The following is a 23,502-nucleotide window of genomic DNA, read 5'->3' on the forward strand; positions in this document are numbered from 1 at the left end:
AGACCTATTGTTTATAGGTCTGGAGATAAAGTAGTGACTTCAGACATTAATGAACTTTATAAGAGAGTTATCCGTCGGAACAACAATCTTGCCTATCTATTAAAAAGAAGTGAATTAGCGCCAGCAGATTTAGTAATGTGCCAGGAAAAATTGGTACAAGAAGCCGTGGATACACTTCTTGATAGTGGGTCCCGCGGGCAACCGACGAGGGATGGTCACAATAAAGTATACAAATCACTTTCAGATGTAATTGAAGGTAAAGAGGGAAGGTTTCGCGAGACTCTGCTTGGGAAACGGGTCGATTACTCGGGGCGTTCTGTCATTGTTGTGGGTCCTTCGCTTTCATTACATCAATGTGGATTACCTCTAGAGATAGCAATAAAGCTTTTTCAGCTATTTGTAATTCGCGATTTAATCACGAAACGCGCCACTTCTAATGTCAGGATTGCTAAAAGGAAAATTTGGGAAAAGGAACCCATTGTATGGGAAATACTTCAAGAAGTTATGCGGGGACATCCTGTACTGTTAAATAGAGCACCTACTCTGCATAGATTAGGCATACAGGCCTTTCAACCCACTTTAGTAGAGGGGCGTACTATTTCTTTACACCCATTAGTGTGTAAGGGTTTCAATGCAGACTTTGATGGAGATCAAATGGCTGTTCATCTACCTTTATCCTTGGAAGCTCAGGCGGAAGCCCGTTTACTTATGTTTTCTCATATGAATCTCTTATCTCCTGCTATTGGGGATCCTATTTGCGTACCAACCCAAGACATGCTTATCGGGCTTTATGTATTAACAATTGGAAAGCGTCGAGGTATTTGTGCAAATAGATATAATAGTTTCAGAAACTATCCAAATTTAAAAGTCAATTACAATAATAATAATTCTAAGTATAGGAAAGATAAAGAACCCCATTTTTCTAGTTCTTATGATGCACTGGGAGCTTATAGACAAAAACTAATCAGTTTAGATAGTCCCTTGTGGCTACGATGGAACCTGGATCAACGCGTCATTGGGTCAAGAGAAGTTCCGATTGAAATTCAATATGAATCTTTGGGGACTTATCATGAGATTTATGCTCACTATCTAATAATGGGAAATAGAAAAAAAGAAATTCGTTCGATATACATTCGAACCACTCTTGGTCATATTTCTTTTTATAGAGAAATAGAGGAAGCCGTACAAGGATTTAGTCAGGCCTATTCATACACTACCTAAACAAGAAAGTTAGATTCGGCGATGCCCCTCCCCTTTGCTTTCGGGGGGCATTCCGATTTCCCTAGTATCATCATTATTTGCCACGCGAATCCAGATTGAGATTGAGGCAATTAAGTTAATTAAATTTTCGAATCACTGACTCAGGCCCATTGTCGAATCCTACTCAGCAATTGTCGAATCCTACTCAGCCGAAAAGGGGGTACTTATGTATGGCGGAACGGGCCAATCTGGTCTTTCATAATAAAGAGATAGACGGAACTGGTATGAAACGACTTATTAGCAGATTAATAGATCATTTTGGAATGGGATATACATCCCATATACTGGATCAACTAAAGACTCTGGGCTTCTATCAAGCCACTACTACATCGATTTCGTTAGGAATCGAGGATCTTTTAACAATACCCTCTAAGGGATGGTTAGTCCAAGACGCGGAACAACAGAGTTTTCTTTTGGAGAAACACTATTATTATGGGGCTGTACACGCGGTAGAAAAATTACGCCAATCTGTTGAGATATGGTATGCGACAAGTGAATATTTGAAACAAGAAATGAATTCAAATTTTCGGATAACGGATCCTTCTAATCCAGTCTATCTAATGTCTTTTTCAGGAGCCAGAGGAAATGCATCTCAAGTACACCAATTAGTAGGTATGAGAGGATTAATGTCGGACCCTCAAGGACAAATGATTGATTTACCTATTCAAAGCAATTTACGCGAGGGACTTTCTTTGACAGAATATATAATTTCCTGCTATGGAGCCCGCAAAGGGGTTGTAGATACTGCTGTACGAACAGCAGATGCTGGATATCTTACACGTAGACTTGTTGAAGTAGTTCAACATATTATTGTGCGTAGAAGAGATTGTGGTACTATCCGAGGTATTTCTGTAAGTCCTCAAAATGGGATGACGGAAAAACTTTTTGTCCAAACACTAATTGGTCGTGTATTAGCAGACGATATATATATCGGTTCACGATGCATTGCCGCGCGAAATCAAGATATTGGAATTGGATTAGTCAATCGATTCATAACTGCCTTTCGAGCACAACCATTTCGAGCACAACCAATATATATTAGAACCCCCTTTACTTGCCGAAGCACTTCTTGGATCTGTCAATTATGCTATGGCCGGAGTCCTACTCATAGTGATCTGGTGGAATTGGGAGAAGCCGTAGGTATTATTGCGGGTCAATCAATTGGGGAGCCAGGGACTCAACTAACATTAAGAACTTTTCATACTGGCGGAGTATTCACAGGGGGTACTGCCGACCTTGTACGATCCCCTTCGAATGGAAAAATCCAATTCAATGAGAATTTGGTTCACCCCACACGTACCCGTCATGGACAGCCTGCTTTTCTATGTTATATAGACTTGCATGTAACTATTCAGAGTCAAGATATTCTATATAGTGTGAATATTCCCTCAAAAAGCTTGATTCTAGTGCAAAATGATCAATATGTAAAATCTGAACAAGTAATTGCGGAGATTCGTGCCGGAACGTCCACTTTACATTTTAAAGAAAGGGTACAAAAGCATATTTATTCTGAATCAGACGGCGAAATGCACTGGAGTACTGATGTTTACCATGCGCCCGAATATCAATATGGTAATCTTCGTCGATTACCAAAAACAAGCCATTTATGGATATTATCCGTAAGTATGTGCAGATCCAGTATAGCGTCTTTTTCACTCCACAAGGATCAAGATCAAATGAATACTTATGGTAAAAAAGATAGGGAAATTCTTGATTATTCAACGTCGGATCGAATCATGTCCAATGGCCATTGGAATTTGATCTATCCTTCTATTTTTCAAGATAATTCAGATTTGTTGGCGAAAAAGCGAAGAAATAGGTTCGTCATTCCATTACAATATCATCAAGAACAAGAGAAAGAACTAATATCCTGTTTTGGGATTTCGATTGAAATCCCCTTTATGGGTGTTTTACGTAGAAATACTATTTTTGCTTATTTTGACGATCCCCGATACAGAAAAGATAAAAAGGGTTCAGGAATTGTTAAATTTAGATATAGGACCCTAGAAGAAGAATATAGGACTCGAGCGGAAGACTCAGAAGAGGAATATGAGACCCTAGAACACGAATACAGGACCCGAGAGGACGAATATGAAACCCTAGAAGAATCTAAATATGGAATCCTAGAAGACGAATACGAATATGAAACCCTAGAAAACGAATATGGGAGCCCAGAAAACAAATATGGGAACCCAGAGAACGAATATAGGACTTTAGAGAAAGACTCAGAAGAGGAATATGGGAACCCAGAGAGCAAATATAGGACCCAAGAGGACGAATATGGAACTTTAGAAGAAGACTCAGAAGACGAATATGGCAGCCCCGGGGAAAGCGGCGAGGAAAAATATGGTACTTTAGAGGAAGACTCAGAAGAAGACTCAGAGGACGAATACGAGAGCCCAGAGGAAGATTCCATCTTAAAAAAAGAGGGTTTGATTGAGCATCGAGGAACAAAAGAATTTAGTCTAAAATACCAAAAAGAAGTAGATCGGTTTTTTTTCATTCTTCAAGAACTTCATATCTTGCCGAGATCTTCATCCCTAAAGATACTTGACAATAGTATTATTGGAGTGGATACACAACTCACAAAAAATACAAGAAGTGGACTAGGCGGACTGGTCCGAGTGAAGAGAAAAAAAAGCCATACGGAACTCAAAATATTTTCCGGAGATATTCATTTTCCTGAAGAGGCAGATAAGATATTAGGTGGGTGTTTGATACCGCCAGAAAGACAAAAAAAAGATTCTAAGGAATCAAAAAAAAAGAAAAATTGGGTCTATGTTCAACGGAAAAAAATTCTCAAGAGCAAGGAAAAGTATTTTGTTTCCGTTCGCCCTACAGTGGCATATGAAATGGACGAAGGAAGAAATTTAGCAACACTTTTCCCGCAGGATCTCTTGCAAGAAGAAAATAATCTCCAAATTCGACTTGTCAATTTTATTTATCATGAAAATAGCAAGTTAACTCAAAGAATTTATCACACAAATAGTCAATTTGTTAGAACTTGCTTAGTAGTGAATTGGGAACAAGAAGAAAAAGAAAAGGCTGGTGCTTCCCTTGTTGAGGTAAGAGCAAATGATCTTATTCGCGATTTCCTAAGAATTGAGTTAGTCAAGTCCACTATTTCGTATACACGAAAAAGGTATGATAGGACAAGTGGAGGACCGACTCCCCATAATAGGTTAGATCGCGCCAATAGCAATTCTTTTTATTCCAAGGCGAAGATTGAATCACTTAGCCAACATCAAGAAGCTATTGGCACTTTGTTGAATCGAAATAAAGAATACCAATCTTTGATGATTTTGTCGGCATCCAACTGTTCTCGAATTGGTTTATTCAAGAATTCAAAACATCCCAATGCGATAAAAGAATGGAATCCTAGAATTCCTATTCTAGAAATTTTTGGGCCCTTAGGGGCTATTGTAGCTAGTATATCGCATTTTTCTTCATCTTACTATTTACTAACGCATAATAAAATCCTGCTAAAAAAATATTTGTTCGTTGACAATTTGAAACAAACCTTCCAAGTACTTCAAGAACTTAAATACTCTTTAATAGATGAAAATAAAAGGATTTCCAATTTCGATAGTAACATAATGTTGGATCCATTCCTTTTGAATTGTCACTTTGTCCATCATGATTCTTGGGAAGAGACATTGGCAATAATTCACCTTGGACAATTTATTTGTGAAAATGTATGTCTATTTAAATCGCACATAAAAAAATCTGGTCAAATTTTCAGTGTAAATATGGATTCCTTTGTTATAAGAGCAGCTAAACCTTATTTGGCCACTACAGGAGCAACTGTTAATGGTCATTATGGAGAAATCCTTTACAAGGGAGATAGGTTAGTTACGTTTATATATGAAAAATCGAGATCTAGTGACATAACGCAAGGTCTTCCAAAAGTGGAACAAATCTTTGAAGCGCGTTCAATTGATTCATTATCCCCCAATCTCGAAAGGAGAATTGAGGATTGGAATGAGCGTATACCAAGAATTCTTGGGGTCCCTTGGGGATTCTTGATTGGAGCTGAGCTAACCATAGCCCAAAGTCGTATTTCTTTGGTTAATAAAATCCAAAAGGTTTATCGATCCCAAGGGGTACAGATCCATAATAGACATATAGAGATTATTATACGCCAAGTAACATCAAAAGTGCGGGTTTCCGAAGATGGAATGTCTAATGTTTTTTCGCCTGGGGAATTAATCGGACTATTGCGAGCGGAACGAGCAGGGCGAGCTTTGGATGAATCGATCTATTATCGGGCAATCTTATTGGGAATAACAAGGGCTTCCCTGAATACCCAAAGTTTCATATCTGAAGCAAGTTTTCAAGAAACTGCTCGAGTTTTAGCAAAAGCTGCCCTACGAGGTCGCATTGATTGGTTGAAAGGCTTGAAAGAAAACGTAGTTCTGGGGGGGATTATACCTGTTGGTACCGGATTCCAAAAATTTGTGCATCGTTCCCCACAAGACAAGAACCTTTATTTCGAAATAAAAAAAAAAAATCTATTCGCGTCGGAAATGAGAGATTTTTTGTTTCTCCATACAGAATTAGTTTCTTCAGATTCTGACGTAACAAACAATTTTTATGAGACATAAAAACCCCCATTTAACATTTAACCCTAAGGATACATAAAACATATTTTTTACTTTACTAGACTTTTGAACTTAGAACACTAACAGGTTAAATTTTAGATTTTTAAGATTTTTATTTTAATAAGTAAAACAAGTCAGTTAATTCATTAAATTAAGGTTTTGTTTATACCATGTATCAATGTATCAATGGCCAACTCTTAGTACAAGGTTCTCTCAGAACAATTATTATTTTATTTATTTCAAGCTATTTCGGATCTTTCTTAATCTTCAAAAAGAAATAAATTCCGTAATGGAATGTTAGGATGAAAAAAAAAGGAAGTGTGGAAAAAATGACAAGAAGATATTGGAACATTAATTTGAAAGAGATGATAGAAGCAGGAGTTCATTTTGGTCATGGTATTAAGAAATGGAATCCTAAAATGGCCCCTTACATTTCGGCAAAGCGTAAAGGTACTCATATTATAAATCTCGCTAGAACGGCCCGTTTTTTATCAGAAGCTTGTGATTTAGTTTTTGATGCAGCAAGTCAGGGAAAAAGTTTCTTAATTGTTGGTACCAAAAAAAGAGCAACAGATTTAGTAGCATCAGCTGCAATAAGGGCTCGTTGTCATTATGTTAATAAAAAGTGGTTCAGTGGTATGTTAACGAATTGGTCGATTACGAAAACTAGACTTTCTCAATTTAGAGACTTAAGAGCGGAAGAAAAAATGGGAAAATTCCACCATCTCCCAAAAAGAGATGTGGCAATCTTGAAGAGAAAATTATCTACCTTACAAAGGTATCTCGGCGGGATCAAATATATGACGAGATTGCCAGACATTGTGATCGTCCTTGATCAGCAAAAAGAGTATATAGCTCTTCGGGAATGTGCCATTTTGGGAATTCCTACTATTTCTTTAGTCGATACAAATTGTGACCCGGATCTCGCGAATATATCGATTCCAGCCAACGATGACACTATGACTTCAATTCGATTGATTCTTAACAAATTAGTATTTTCAATTTGTGAGGGCCGTTCTCTCTATATAAGAAATCGTTGATTAAGAATATATAGTGAATTCTTGGACAACTGCGTAGATTTATGGAATGACTTACTATATCTTTTTTTGCATAGAATTTGTTTTGCATAGAAAAAAGAAGGGGAATATTGATATATATTAGAGGGTATTGATATATATTATGATCTGATGTGCTTTCTTGGTATCCTAAATATCAAATTAATAGTTCAAGTTGCTGAGTTGAGAAAGAGATGGTTGAATCAAAAGAATTCCTTTTTTGAAGTTCAATTTTTATCAGAGGACAATATGAATATTATACCTTGTTCCATTAAAACACTCAAGGGGTTATACGATATATCGGGTGTAGAAGTAGGCCAACACTTCTATTGGCAAATAGGAGGTTTTCAAATTCATGCCCAGGTACTCATCACTTCTTGGGTCGTAATTACTATCTTGCTAGGTTCAGTTGTCATAGCTGTTCGGAATCCACAAACCATCCCGACCGACGGGCAGAATTTTTTTGAATATGTCCTTGAGTTTATTCGAGACTTGAGCAAAACTCAGATTGGAGAAGAATATGGTCCCTGGGTTCCCTTTATTGGAACTATGTTCCTTTTTATTTTTGTTTCAAATTGGTCGGGTGCTCTTTTACCTTGGAAAATTATAGAGTTACCCCATGGGGAATTAGCAGCGCCCACGAATGATATAAATACTACTGTTGCTTTAGCTTTACTCACGTCAGCGGCATATTTTTATGCTGGTCTTAGCAAAAAAGGATTGAGCTATTTCGAGAAATATATTAAACCAACCCCAATCCTTTTACCAATTAACATCCTAGAAGATTTCACAAAACCATTATCGCTTAGCTTTCGACTTTTCGGGAATATATTGGCGGATGAATTAGTCGTTGTTGTTCTTGTTTCTTTAGTCCCCTTAGTAATCCCTATACCGGTCATGTTTCTTGGATTATTTACAAGCGGTATTCAAGCTCTTATTTTTGCAACATTAGCCGCAGCCTATATAGGTGAATCCATGGAGGGTCATCATTGAATTGACTAGTTTTGGAATATAGTATTTTTTTTTTCAGCTTAGCTCAATTCATGCATGGTTCCAGATAATCTGCTTGGTTGCAATAGTTAGAAATGCGTATGAATATATAGCCTAGAGTTGTAGGAGAGAGAATAGAATAGACTATATTATGGAATTTTCAAAGTATATATGCATTAAGGAGGGTGGAGTCAGGCTAGATCTATACTATAATAAATATCCTTAATATCTATAAGTGGAGTCCTCTTTTATGCGGGTTTCCACTTTAAGCAATGATTTTAGAATCCGATTCAATAGAAAATGAGAAAATATGCAAACAAAATAGAAGAAACAAATGTATATAGGATATTGATATTATATTATATATTCCTAGGTTAGATTCATTATCTAATCCGATATATGGATATAGAATTCCCTTCTATGTAGTTCGGACAATTCACATTTCAATTTGATTTCAATTTGTACTTTTTAGTTACTTTACTTCTCCCCAATAGAGCTTAGAAGTAAGAATTTTTTGGTTGATTGTATCCTTAACCATTTCTTTTTTTTTGACACGAGGAACTACTCACCATGAATCCACTAATTGCTGCTGCTTCTGTTATTGCTGCTGGATTGGCCGTAGGGCTTGCTTCTATTGGACCTGGAGTTGGTCAAGGTACTGCTGCAGGACAAGCTGTAGAAGGTATTGCGAGACAGCCAGAAGCAGAAGGTAAAATACGAGGTACTTTATTGCTTAGTCTAGCTTTTATGGAAGCTTTAACAATTTATGGACTAGTTGTGGCACTAGCGCTTTTATTTGCGAACCCTTTTGTTTAATCCTAAAAAAAAAAGTTCTTTCGATTTCGATTAGATACTTTTTTCTTTTTTTAGTAAATTGGTATTTGCTTCCGCAATTCCAATTATATCAATACTTTATTTAATTTACTCCTATTTATTACTCCTGGAATTATCTATTTATCGGGACAGATAATACCGCATTCTAGGAAGGGCTGAGTTGAGTATGATTAATTTAGAAGATATGCTCGCCTTCTTATTTCCCGTCCTTAGTTTAGGAAAGTGGAAAGTTTTTTCCTTTTATTTTAGGAATTTTGGGAACGGAACATTTCAACAAAGGAAGCCTTTCACCGGTCAAACAAGACCTAAGACTTAATCTAAAAGAAATTACTAGATTGAATCTATTTGCATTAAAAAAACCGATCAAAAAAGGGCGAGCGAAGTAAGTGATCGAAAAACTTTGTTCTTTGTTCGTCCTATCTATAAGAGGAGAGCATATGAAAAATGTAACCCATTCTTTCGTTTTTTTAGCTCACTGGCCATCCGCTGGCAGTTTCGGGCTTAATACCGATATTTTAGCAACAAATCTAATAAATCTAACTGTAGTGGTTGGTGTTTTGATTTTTTTTGGAAAGGGAGTGTGTGCGAGTTGTCTATTTCAAGAATAGATTGGATCTATCCGGCTGCACTTTAGAATATTTTTTAGTATTTTTCGGATAAATAAGAAAAGGGTGCACGATCTCGACGAATTACTTCTGAATAAATTCAGAAATCATATGGAAGAACCATAGCATTTCGCGACTCATTGGTAAATCAATTTTGATTCTCTATAAACCAAGAATGTGAGACCATTAACACGGTTAAAGCTAAACTGCTTGAAGTCCAGGCAAAAAGAGGTACTCTTTCTACAACTATATTAGTATTAGTACCGAATTTAAACGGGAAATAGCTAATGTAAAATTTATCTGATATAGAACACTCATATCGATAAAATGGTTTGAACTATTTACTAGAAAAAAAAAGAAGGGGCACCCTGCCCTTTTTTAACCAATGCCGAATCGACGACCTATGTATAAAAAAGAGAAATTTTTTGGATTTGAAGAAAAAAAAAAAAGAATTCTATTAATTTTCATTTTCCATTTATTTAGTTAGTTTTTCTTAATGAAATTGAAATTATTAACTAAAGGGCAAATATAAATAAAGAAACAACTTTGCTGACCATGATATATTTTTATCTAGGCGGAAGAGTCCTCTTAATATTTATCTAGTCTTATATAGGTTTCGGTATATTGAAATATAAACATAAAAAATAAGATAGAGGATAGGCTCATTACTTATACTTAAAAAAAGATATGGAAATTGCTATAGCAAAAAAAGAAAAAAAGGAGCGTGAGAGCCAAATGAATCGAAAGATTCATGTTTGGTTCGGGAAGAGATCATAAAAGTTGTAAACTTACAAAATAATCTACTTTCATTAAAAGATTTATTAGATAATCGAAAACAGAGGATCTTGAGTACTATTCGAAATTCAGAAGAATTGCGTAGAGGGACCATTGAGCAACTCGAAAAAGCTCGGATTCGATTACAGAAAGTCGAACTAGAAGCGGATGAGTATCGAATGAATGGATACTCTGAGATAGAACGAGAAAAAGCAAATTTGATTAATGCTACTTCTATTAGTTTGGAACAATTAGAAAAGTCTAAAAACGAAACCCTTTATTTTGAAAAACAAAGGGCAATGAATCAGGTCCGACAGCGGGTTTTCCAACAGGCCGTACAAGGAGCTCTAGGAACTCTGAATAGTTGTTTGAATACCGAGTTACATTTCCGTACGATTCGTGCTAATATTGGCATTCTCGGGTCCCTGGAATGGAAGAGATAATTAAATTAATTAGGCCTTGAACTTCTACTTTCGTTTAGAATTTAGGCATTATTTTTCCCCTTGCTTTCGAAAAAAGAGTCAAGAAACACTAATGGCAACCCTTCGAGTCGACGAAATTCATAAAATTCTCCGCGAACGTATTGAACAATATAATAGGAAAGTAGGGATTGAGAATATAGGTCGCGTAGTTCAAGTGGGGGATGGGATTGCTCGTATTATAGGTCTTGGTGAAATAATGTCGGGTGAATTAGTCCAATTTGCAGAAGGTACTAGGGGTATTGCTCTGAATTTGGAATCCAAAAATGTTGGGATTGTATTAATGGGCGATGGGTTGATGATACAAGAGGGCAGTTTTGTAAAAGCAACAGGAAGAATTGCTCAGATACCCGTGAGTGAGGCTTACTTGGGTCGTGTTGTAAATGCTCTGGCTAAACCTATTGATGGGAAAGGCGAAATTATAGCTTCCGAATCTCGCTTAATTGAATCTCCTGCTCCAAGTATAATTTCCAGGCGTTCCGTATACGAACCTCTTCAAACAGGGCTTATTGCTATCGATTCGATGATTCCTATAGGGCGCGGTCAGCGAGAGTTAATTATTGGGGACAGACAGACTGGCAAAACAGCAGTAGCTACAGATACAATTCTCAATCAAAAAGGGCAAGGTGTAATATGTGTTTATGTAGCTATCGGTCAAAGAGCATCCTCCGTAGCTCAAGTAGTAACTACTTTCCATGAGGAGGGGGCCATGGAATACACTATTGTAGTAGCTGAAATGGCGGATTCACCTGCTACATTACAATACCTCGCTCCTTATACGGGAGCAGCCCTGGCTGAGTATTTTATGTACCGCGAACGGCATACTTTAATAATTTATGATGATCTCTCCAAACAGGCACAAGCTTATCGCCAAATGTCCCTTCTATTAAGAAGACCTCCCGGCCGTGAGGCTTATCCAGGGGATGTTTTTTATTTGCATTCACGCCTTTTAGAAAGAGCCGCTAAATTAAATTCTCTTTTAGGCGAAGGAAGTATGACCGCTTTACCAATAGTTGAGACTCAATCTGGAGACGTTTCCGCCTATATTCCTACTAATGTAATCTCCATTACAGATGGACAAATATTCTTATCGGCGGATCTATTCAATGCCGGAATTCGACCCGCTATTAATGTGGGTATTTCTGTTTCCAGAGTAGGATCCGCGGCTCAAATTAAAGCCATGAAACAAGTAGCTGGCAAATCAAAATTGGAACTAGCTCAATTCGCAGAGTTACAAGCCTTTGCACAATTCGCCTCTGCTCTCGATAAAACAAGTCAGAATCAATTGGCAAGGGGTCGACGATTAAGGGAATTGCTTAAACAATCCCAGGCAAATCCTCTCCCAGTGGAAGAGCAGATAGCTACTATTTATACCGGAACAAGAGGATATCTTGATTCGTTAGAAATCGAACAGGTAAATAAATTTCTGGATGAGTTACGTAAACACCTAAAAGATACTAAACCTCAATTCCAAGAAATTATATCTTCTAGCAAGACATTCACCGAGCAAGCGGAAATCCTTTTGAAGGAAGCTATTCAGGAACAGCTGGAACGGTTTTCCCTTCAGTAACAAATAAATTTGGCATATCTACTCTTGTTATTTTGCATGTCTACTCTTGTTATTTGAATCATGCAAAAAAGTTTTCTTTGTTTTTAGTTTAGTATAGTTATTTAAAGAATAGATAGAAATAAGATTGCGTCCAATAGGATTTGAACCTATACCAAAGGTTTAGAAGACCTCTGTCCTATCCATTAGACAATGGACGCTTTTCTTTCGTATTTTATTCTTTCTTTTATTCTTTCTTTTATTTGTTGTCTTCTTCCGAGAAAAAACTGTTAGACCAAAACTCTTTTAGGAAATCAAAAAATCCAGATACAAATGGATGATGTATATATCATGCATATATCATTAAAGAAGGAGTATGGGGCCGGTAGTGGGAATCGAACCCGCAACCCCAAGGTTATGAGACTTATGAGCTACCAAACTGCTCTATACTCTTAAACTAAAGAGGGGTAACTAGTGGATAAAAGAGGGTTCGATACGTCCCTCTACCATATCTATACAAATAGAATAGTCCATTTATACAGAATGGTAAAGAGGGCTCCTCTATGATTATCAATTCCAGAAATCCATACAAATACGAAAGGGTATTTTATCCTTACCAACTGGATCTTGTTGCACCCGGTAATAAACATTCATAAACCATTTCTCGAAGTACGTGTCCGGATAGCCCAAAATGTCGATAGTTAGCTCTAGGTCTTCCGGTCAAAAAACAACGTCGATGAAGGCGTGTAGGTGCACTATTACGCGGTAGGGATTGCAATTTTTCTCGCATTTTCGTTTTTTCACTCAAACTCAAGGGAGAAACTTTGCTTCTTATCTTTTTTTTTAAAGATTGACGAATCAAATGATATTTCTGTTCTAATTTCTGCCGCTTCTTCTCCCTCTGAATCAAACTCTTTTTTGCCATAATGTGCCGTTGCTATTATTATCAAGTATACGGTTCTAATCCTAGATGGAAAAATAAATAGAAAAAGAAATTTAAGAAGGCGGATCCTCCCTCTCTATCAAGAGTAATGAACTAGGTGCTGATACAGTACAAAAAAACAAACTAAATTAACCAAACTTGCCTGATGTTGAGGCAATCAAGAAAGCTGCATAAGTGAATATATAACCCACGGAAAAGTGAGCTAATCCAACCAATCTTGCTTGCACAATGGAAAGAGCCACAGGCTTATCTCTCCAGCGAATTAAATTAGCTAAAGGTGTGCGTTCATGAGCCCATGCTAAAGTCTCAATTAATTCCTGCCAATACCCCCGCCAAGAAATTAAGAACATAAATCCAGTAGCCCAAACAAGATGTCCAAATAAGAACATCCAAGCCCATACCGATAAACTATTCATCCCAAAAGGATTATATCCATTGATAAGTTGTGAAGAGTTTAACCATAGGTAATCTCTTAACCATCCCATCAAATAAGTGGAGGATTCATTAAATTGTGAAACGTTGCCCTGCCATAATGTGATATGTTTCCAATGCCAATAAAAAGTAACCCACCCAATGGTATTTAACATCCAGAAAACTGCCAAATAAAATGCGTCCCAAGCAGAAATATCACAAGTACCGCCGCGCCCTGGGCCGTCACAAGGAAAACTATACCCAAAATCCTTTTTATCCGGCATTAATTTGGAACCGCGTGCGTCTAAAGCGCCCTTTACTAAAATCAATGTAGTTGTATGCAAACCTAGAGCAATAGCATGATGAACCAAGAAATCCCCAGGTCCTATTGTTAAGAAAAGCGAATTACTATTCTCATTAACAGCATTCAACCATCCGGGCAACCATAGGCTTCGACCCGCATTGAAAGCGGGGCCATTCGTTGAAGATAAGAGTATATCGAACCCATATGTCGTCTTGCCATGAGCAGATTGTATCCATTGGGCAAATATAGGTTCGATCAAGATTTGCTTTTCTGGAGTACCAAAAGCAAGCATGACGTCGTTATGAACATAAAGGCCCAAGGTATGGAATCCTAGAAAGAGGCTAGCCCAACTTAAATGAGATATGATAGCTTCTTTATGGTCTAACATTCTTGCCAATACATTATCCTCATTCTGTTCCGGATTGTAATCCCTAATGAAAAAAATAGCTCCATGAGCAAAAGCCCCTGTCATGATGAACCCCGCAATATATTGGTGATGAGTATATAAAGCAGCTTGAGTAGTAAAGTCTTGTGCTATGAATGCATAAGGAGGTAAAGAGTACATATGTTGAGCTACTAAGGAAGTAATAACCCCTAAAGAAGCTAGAGCAAGACCTAACTGAAAATGAATCGAATTGTTGATTGTGTCATAAAGGCCCTTATGCCCACGCCCTAATCGACCCCCCGGAGGAGTATGCGCTTCTAAAAGATCTTTAATACTGTGCCCAATTCCGAAGTTAGTTCGATACATGTGACCGGCAATGAGAAAAATAAATGCAATAGCTAAATGATGGTGAGCCATATCAGTCAGCCACAAACTTTGTGTTTGTGGATGGAATCCCCCAAGAAGAGTTAGAATGGCAGTTCCCGCTCCTTGAGCGGTACCAAATAAATGATTACTCGAATCAGGGTTTTGGGCATAAAGATTCCACTGACCCGTCAAAAGGGGTCCCAACCCCTGGGGATAGGGTAATACATCTAAGAAATTATTCCATCGAACGTACTCCCCCCTGGATGCGGGAATAGCAACATGAACTAAATGTCCTGTCCAAGCCAAAGAACTTACCCCGAAAAGTCCTGACAAATGATGATTGAGACGAGATTCCGCGTTTTTGAACCACGAAAGGCTTGGTTTCCATTTGGGTTGTAGATGTAACCAACTCGCTATTAAGGACAGCGTAGAAAGAAATAATAGAAAAAGAGCTCCAGTATAAAGATCTTCATTGGTGCGTAATCCTATTGTATACCACCACTGATAAACCCCAGAATAAGCAATATTCACTGGACCAGCAGCACCTCCTCGAGTAAAGGCTTCCACAGCGGGTTGACCAAAATGAGGATCCCAAATCGCATGAGCAATAGGTCTTACGTGTAAAGGATCCTGTATCCATGATTCAAAATTTCCTTGCCAAGCTACATGAAACAGATTTCCGGACGTCCATAGAAAGATTATTGCTAATTGCCCAAAGTGAGAAGCAAAAATGTTCTGATAAAGACGTTCTTCAGTAATATCATCATGACTTTCGAAATCATGTGCGGTAGCAATACCAAACCAAATACGACGAGTAGTGGGGTCCTGAGCTAAGCCTTGGCTAAACCTGGGAAATCTTAATTCCATAATGCCTTTCAAATCCTCCTAGCCACTATCCTACTGCAATAATTCTCGCTAAGAAGAATGCCCATGTCGTGGCAATTCCACCCAGAAGGTAATGGGTTACTCCTACAGCACGTCCTTGTATAATGCTCAAGGCTCTAGGCTGAGTAGCAGGAGCAACTTTTAATTTGTTATGAGCCCAAACGATAGATTCAATGAGTTCTTGCCAATAACCACGGCCGCTGAATAAAAACATTAAACTGAAGGCCCAGACAAAATGAGCACCTAAGAAAAAAAGACCATATGCAGATAATGAAGAACCATAAGACTGAATGACTTGCGATGCCTGTGCCCACAAGAAATCTCGAAGCCACCCATTAATCGTAATGGAACTCTGTGCAAAGTTTCCCCCTGTAATATGAGTTACCACCCCTTGATCACTTATGGTACCCCAAACATCCGACTGCATTTTCCAACTGAAATGGAAAATGACTACCGAAATTGCATTGTACATCCAGAATAAACCTAAGAAAACATGATCCCAAGCAGATACTTGACATGTTCCCCCTCGGCCAGGCCCATCGCAAGGAAAGCGAAAACCTAGATTTGCTTTATCGGGTATCAAACGGGAACTCCGAGCAAATAAAACACCTTTCAAAAGTATTAATACAGTCACATGTATGGTAAATGCATGAATGTGATGGACTAAAAAATCTGCGGTTCCTAATGGAATCGGTAACAAAGCCACTTTGCCACCTACTGCTACTAACTCGCCGCCTCCCCACGTTAAGCTAGTACTTGTTGTTGCACCAGGAGCTGTTACGCCAGGCGCAGTAGCATGGATATTTTGTACCCATTGAGCAAAGATAGGTTGTAATTGTATGGCGGTATCCGAAAACATATCTTGTGGACGGCCTAAAGCACTCATGGTATCATTATGAATGTACAAGCCAAAACTGTGAAAACCTAGAAATATACATACCCAGTTAAGGTGGGATATGATTGCATCGCGGTGTCTAAGGACGCGATCTAATAGATCGTTGTATCGAGTAGTTGGATCATAGTCTCTTACCATAAAAATTGCTGCATGTGCAGCAGCACCGACTATTAGAAATCCGCCAATCCACATGTGGTGTGTGAACAAGGAAAGTTGTGTACCATAGTCAGTAGCTAGGTATGGATAGGGAGGCATAGAATACATATGATGAGCTACAACAATGGTTGTAGAGCCTAGCATAGCTAGGTTAAGAGATAATTGAGCATGCCATGACGTTGTTAAGATTTCATAAAGACCCTTATGGCCTTGTCCTGTAAATGGGCCCTTGTGAGCCTCCAAAATATCTTTAAGTCCATGGCCAATACCCCAGTTGGTCCTATACATATGACCTGCGATTAGGAAAAGAATAGCAATAGCTAAATGATGGTGTGCAATATCGGTCAGCCAGAGACCACCGGTTACTGGATCTAGTCCTCCACGAAAAGTCAGAAATTCTGCGTATTTGGACCAATTTAAAGTGAAAAAAGGGGTTGCTCCTTCGGCAAAACTAGGATAAAGTTGAGCCAAAAGGTCCCGATTCAAGATAAATTCATGAGGAAGTGGTATCTCTTTAGGATCCACCCCAGCGTCAAGAAATTGGTTAATTGGTAAAGATACATGAATTTGGTGTCCCGCCCAAGAAAGAGACCCAAGTCCTAATAATCCCGCTAAGTGGTGATTCAACATGGATTCTACATCTTGGAACCAGGCCAATTTGGGAGCGGCTTTGTGATAATGGAACCAACCAGCAAAAAGCATTAACGCTGCAAAAACCAATGCACCAATTGCAGTACAATAGAGTTGTAATTCACTAGTTATTCCAGATGCTCGCCAAAGCTGAAAAAAACCAGAGGTTATTTGGATTCCTCGGAAACCCCCACCTACATCACCATTCAATATTTCTTGCCCTACTATAGGCCAAACTACCTGAGCACTGGGTCCAATGTGAGTAGGATCACTTAGCCATGCTTCATAATTGGAAAAACGGGCACCATGAAAGTACATGCCACTCAACCAAAGAAAGATAATGGAAAGTTGCCCGAAATGAGCACTAAAAACTTTTCTAGAAATCTCCTCCAAATCACCAGTATGACTATCGAAATCGTGAGCATCAGCATGTAGGTTCCAGATCCAAGTGGTAGTATCAGGGCCCTTAGCTAGTGTTCTTGAGAAATGGCCGGGTCTCGCCCATTCCTCAAAAGATGTTTTTACAGGATCCCTATCCACAACAATTTTTACTTCTGGTTCCGGCGAACGAATAATCATTAACTCCTCCTCTTTCCGGACAAGACATACAAAGAGACCCGCCAACTGTCTTTTTTTTTAGTGAATCTTTGAAAGATAGATTTTGAAAGATAGATTTTGAAAGATAGATATTGTGATTAGTTCTTTTCTTTACTATACTACCACCCTTCTTTTTTTTTAGTTATTCACTGGAGCAATTATATATTAAAGTCAATCCGAGGCAAGTGTTCGGATCTATTATGACATAAAGGTTAGGTGCCTAACGGACATTGTTTATCTTGAAAAAACAAATATTTCTCGGCGTAAGAAAAAATCTTTTTTATTTTAAATTTAAGAAACTAGTGTATTTTTTTTTAGGGCATAAGCTCCTATCTATATCTACTTTCCTTGAGCATAATATAGGGTTTTTTATTTTTTATTTGATTCTAAATTCCAAGATAACTCATTAGAATTATTAATAAGATGGTTCTAATATATTAGCAATATTTAGATTGGCCCCCTTTTTTTTATTCACTTTATTACTTCTATTCTAGACCCTATCCCTATGGTTTATTCTTATGAAATATCTTATAAAATAGAAGGTATAAGAAATGGATATAATGAAATTCTTGATTCGATCTTACGACCTAATTTATTTGATTAATGGATCAACAACCAAACCATCCATTTTAGGAAAAAAAAGGAGCATGGTCTTATTCAAATTCAAAGCGCTTCGTAATCTTCAACCAGTTTTGTGCTTCAATATAATTTCCCGGAGTAAGCGCTATAGCTTGTTTCCAATATTCAGCAGCTTGATCAAACCAAGCTTCCGCAATTTCCGAATCACCCTCTAGAATGGCCTGTTCTCCTCGGTCGGAATAGGCAGTTCCTTCCCTTAGAACCGTACTTGAGAGTTTCCTACCTCATACGGCTCAGAAATTGCTATCTTAATTTCCCCTATCTTAACTGAATTCGATTTATCAAAAATCGATCCAATTTGTTCTTGTGTTAAGCAGAAGAAATTAATTACCTAAGTTTCAAACCCTAATTTTTCTCAATAATTAGTTTGATCTTTTTTCCCACCTTCAGAAGAATGAAGCATAGATAGATATAGAGCCTTCGTTCAAATTTTCTGAAAGGTAACTATCCCGGTTTCATATATGAAATCTCTATAGAATCCTTGAAAAAGACTTTTTTCCATAAGAAAGAAAAAAGAACTTACTATCTTTGGGATCTGATACTACACCGCTGCTTAATCCCTTAGTGGATCGGCTCTATTACATAAGCGGATTCCTAAATTTTGCCCCATATCATGGGATAAGTAAGCAGTTTTTTTTAGTTGTATCGACCCAGTCGCTCACTAATTGATCTTTACGGTGCTTTCTCTATCAATTTGAGAAACTTTATCCATAGAGTAGTAGTATAGGCCATACTTTCTTCGTTTTTTGATTCTCGTGAAGTGTCCTTCCTTCCTACAGCTGATAGGGAAAAATCGTTGTTTTTACGATCCCTATGTAGAAAGCCCTTTTTTCCAGTATTTACTAGAAAATTTGATCCTCTCTTTTTTTGTCTTTCTATAGTGGAGATAGTCGCACGTAATGACAGATCACGGCCATATTATTAAAAGCTTGCGGTAAGAAGGGGTTTCGTTCTAGTGCCCGGAAATAATATTCCAAAGCCTTTGTATGCTCTCCATTGCTTGTGTGTATAAGGCCTATGTTATAGAGTATATAACTTCGATCATAGGGATCGATTTCTAGTCGCGTAGCTTCATAATAATTTTGCAAAGCTTCCGCATAATTTCCTTCGGATTGAGCCAACATCCGTTACGGTCGTTCATTCTATTCAAAAAATCTCCGTTCCAAAACCGTACATGAGGTTTTCATCTCATACGGCTCCTCCCTTCTGTACATAATAGTACTAAGCGAAATAATCTTAATCTATAGAATCAAAATAGAATTAGTCCCGTCTCATTATGAACCGAAAGGGGCTGGTATTTTTCCAAGAAATCTCTAGCCAACCTTCCCACAAGAGGTTTTTCTTAACACCAATGAATTCTATTAATGCTAGAGGAAAACGATAGCTCCAATAATTTCTTTGTTCTCAACGCCTCCTATTTAGAGGAATTAGCTACTTCAACGATCTTTGATGGTTATAGGGGTATCCAAAGTACAAACCTGATGGTTGTTTGTTATCCCAACCATTCTTCCCAGCCCTGATACCGATCAGGAAAGGGGTAATTTCTACCAAAGTTTTTCTCTTGTTGATTCCTATTTCTAGGTGTAGTGCTTTTCTCCCCTATGCTGCCTACGGATACTAATAGAGTGGCCTGTAATCCATACCATACCATATCCTGTAGGTGTAACCTTTCGCTCAATACTCAAATCTACAATTGAAGTATCTGAAGCCGCATCAATCGAGGATACACGACGGAAGGAATTGTTAGTTCGCCTCACCTTCCCGAAGCGTGGGTTTGCTTGCTTTACAAATTTGGTTCTCTCTATGCCAACCCCTTTTCTTTTTCCTAAGACTGAGGTATAGGTAGGTCTAAAAAAAAGCAAAAAAAAAAAGAGTCAAATCGCACCATCTCTATAATAAGTAAATGCCTTTTTTTCTCCTGAGGTTGTCGGAATTATTCGCAATAAAATATTGGCTATAATTGAGAAGGTCTTATCAATGAAATTTCCATTTACACGGGATCTAGGCATAATTCCCAAGCCATTCTATATAGAATTGTTTTCATTCCTTCACAAAATAACATAAAAACAAACACATTCGATTCTTATAATTATAAATAGATTGATCCATATGCTCTAAATCCATATGTTTTAAATGGATAAGAGAGATATGGATTTTCCGCTCAGCTCAAATTGTATCCTTTTCCTTCTGCTTGGACACGAAGAGATATGCAATATTTGACTAAGACTGGATTTCATTCCACTTTCCTATTTCTGAACAACAACTTATGTCATCAACTATTTCGTGTTTTCAAAGTTATTAATTGTCTCATACTCTATTTTTGATTTCAATGGTGTAGCGTATCTTATGCAAACGGAATTCTAAGGTTTCTTTATTTTATTATGCAATAAGAAGAATTCTTGCATTCTCTTTTTCTTTAGTTGCGGGAAAACCTAAATTAAAACTTTTATTTTATAGCGAGCGCAATTTCTAGTAAAAAATCCTGTATCCTTCCACCTAGATCAAAAGGAATTTTTCCAATAGAACTAGGGAACCCCCGAGCGGTTGCGGTTGTACCTGTACTGCAGGAATAAGAAAACTCGCTATTCACTCAGTTTATTTTCCATAATAAGTTATGTAGGAAAGATGGCCGAGCGGTTCAAGGCGTAGCATTGGAACTGCTATGTAGACTTTTGTTTACCGAGGGTTCGAATCCCTCTCTTTCCGTTTTTCTTAATTCATCAACGTTAAGGATCACAATGTATCAAATCAAATAGCAATTTATTCCAGTAATAATATCTTATATTATCTTATTTTTATTTAATAGAAATTAAAAATTCTCTATAGCAAATTACTGTGGTATGTAAACATAGAGGAAAAAAGCAAAAAGGATCCTAATCCTAGGGTTAATCAATTTTAGCTAGTTGATGGGAAAATACGAATTAATGGTAATGGTCTTAGGGCTATTTAGTTCGGGGAAAGGGGAAGGGGAAGAAAATTCTATGAACCTTTCCTTTTTTCATTAAGTTCAAGTCTGACGAGAGTAATATTCTACAACTAACAACTCATTTATTTTGAGACCGACCCACTTCCTATCTAGGATTTTATTTACTAGTCCTTTATATTCCAATGTGTCAATCGTCAAATGGCTTGGCAATTTCCCCGGGTCCGATGAAGCAATATAATTTTGAACCAGACCTTTTGATCTTTGGTTATCTTTCGTAGTAATAATATCTCGGGGTTTGCAACGAAAACTTGGTATATTGACTATACGGCCATTAACTAAAATATGTCTATGGTTGACTAATTGGCGGGCCCCAGGAATGGTTGAAGCCATACCCAATCGAAAAAGGATATTATCCAAACGCATTTCAAGTAATTGTAGTAAAACCTGGCCTGTTGACCTTTTTGCTTTTCCAGCGATATGTACATATCTAAGTAATTGTCGTTCTGTCAGACCATAATGAAAACGCAATTTCTGTTTTTCTTGAAGACGAATACGATATTGCTCCTTTTTCCCAGAATTGAATTTTTTTTTAAGATTACTTCCGGATTTAGGTGTTTTTCTAGTGAGTCCTGGTAAAGCTCCCAAACGGCGTATTTTTTTTAAACGAGGTCCTCGATAACGGGACATGAAGACTCCTTTTTTTTATTGAAATTTCATTTTACACAATTAATTTCATTGTATTTACATTACAGAATACATCGAAATTAAAACTGAATTAAACTACAGGATAAACAGAGTAAAATCAACTAAAGTACCACAAAAAATGGAATTTCATCAAAATCTGTATTTTTTGTATTTTTTGTATATATATTATTTATTTTATTGTTTTGTATCTAGCAAAATAGTAAGGTAAAAAACATAAAAGATCCTGGATTCTCCATTTAATTCGGAAAAAAAGAGATTCTTGTTCGTAGAACATCGATAGAGAAAAAAAAAGCCGACTATCGGATTTGAACCGATGACCCTCGCATTACAAATGCGATGCTCTAACCTCTGAGCTAAGTGGGCTTACATAACGGAAATAGTGTAACAAATAGAAATAGGTATAGTATAGGAAATCCGTAAAATCTCAGATATTAGTTATTACTCTTAGCTATTAACTAGTTCTAAATTTGAAGTTCTACTTATAAAAAAATACTAAATAAAAAAATACTAAAACTTCTTAAAGATAAAGTTAGCTTGATATGCTTAACTATAGGATATTTAAAAAGAAAATTATAGACTTTATGGGTATTTTCATTCGATCATTATAGACTTTATTATTTGTTAATAATTTGAGGATTAATATTTCACTAAGGGGAACATAAAGTCAGAGTAAATAAAATTGATAATTCTGATTAGAAAAAAAGAATAAATATCCAGCGTTATAGTATAATTTCGAATACTATAAAAAAGTAAGACGGGAGGTGGGGGAGATAAAAAGTTTTGGATATATTGATTCGGATTGAATTGCAAATACATCAAGGATAGAATCAATGTAATTCAGAATTGCAATAAGCAAGCGGGGTCTCTCAAATAGAGTCGAACTGAACTGCTAGACTACGTTGAGTGATGAACTCAATGATTCAAAAAAAAAAACTAAGAGATGGATGAAATTACACAAGGAATCCTGGTCTCAAAGAAGAGGGAAGTGGGGATATGGCGAAATCGGTAGACGCTACGGACTTGATTGTATTGAGCCTTGGTATGGAAACCTGCTAAGTGGTAACTTCCAAATTCAGAGAAACCCTGGAATTAAAAAAGGGCAATCCTGAGCCAAATCCGTGTTTTGAGAAGGGATTCTCGAACTAGAATACAAAGGAAAAGGATAGGTGCAGAGACTCAATGGAAGCTGTTCTAACGAATCGAGTTAATTACGTTGTGTTGTTAGTGGAATTCCTTCTAATTCTAAATTAGAGAAAGAGGGGTTTTATACTTTATACATTTAATAAACACGTATAGATACTGACATAGCAAACGATTAATCACAGAACTCATATTATAATATAGGTTCTTTATCTTTTTTAAAATTTCAAAATAAAATTCGAAATGATTATGAAATAAAAAACTCATATCATAATTTTATTTTGAATTATTGTGAATCCACTCCATTCGAATATTGAATAATCAAATTCTTCAATTCAAATTCAAAGTTTTGAGAACTTTTAAAAAGAAAGTGGAT

General features: G+C 37.1%; 2 protein-coding genes and 3 non-coding genes across 5 annotated transcripts; 3 read left to right on the forward strand and 2 right to left on the reverse strand.

The window, feature by feature from the left end:
- The first annotated feature begins 1,414 nt into the window (after positions 1-1,414).
- LOC123417024 (DNA-directed RNA polymerase subunit beta'') lies at positions 1,415-6,562 on the forward strand. Its single transcript, XM_045106872.1, has one exon. The coding sequence runs from the start codon at positions 1,431-1,433 to the stop codon at positions 5,862-5,864; it is 4,434 nt and encodes a 1,477-aa protein (XP_044962807.1). The 5' UTR covers positions 1,415-1,430; the 3' UTR covers positions 5,865-6,562.
- Positions 6,563-8,788: 2,226 nt separating this feature from the next.
- On the forward strand, positions 8,789-13,695 carry LOC123417027 (ATP synthase subunit alpha, chloroplastic). Its single transcript, XM_045106875.1, has one exon. It carries the CDS (start codon positions 10,654-10,656, stop codon positions 12,166-12,168), a length of 1,515 nt encoding a protein of 504 aa, XP_044962810.1. The 5' UTR covers positions 8,789-10,653; the 3' UTR covers positions 12,169-13,695.
- On the reverse strand, positions 12,294-12,365 carry TRNAR-UCU. The gene has a single exon. It is a non-coding gene; the product is annotated as a tRNA-Arg (tRNA).
- Positions 13,696-20,974: 7,279 nt separating the features above from the next.
- On the forward strand, positions 20,975-21,061 carry TRNAS-GGA. The gene has a single exon. It is a non-coding gene; the product is annotated as a tRNA-Ser (tRNA).
- Positions 21,062-22,276: 1,215 nt separating this feature from the next.
- TRNAT-UGU lies at positions 22,277-22,349 on the reverse strand. Its single transcript has one exon. It is a non-coding gene; the product is annotated as a tRNA-Thr (tRNA).
- Between the last annotated feature and the right edge of the window lie 1,153 nt (positions 22,350-23,502).

This window comes from Hordeum vulgare, unplaced genomic scaffold, assembly GCF_904849725.1.
Source record: "Hordeum vulgare subsp. vulgare unplaced genomic scaffold, MorexV3_pseudomolecules_assembly, whole genome shotgun sequence".
NCBI classification, from domain to species: Eukaryota; Viridiplantae; Streptophyta; class Magnoliopsida; order Poales; family Poaceae; genus Hordeum; species Hordeum vulgare.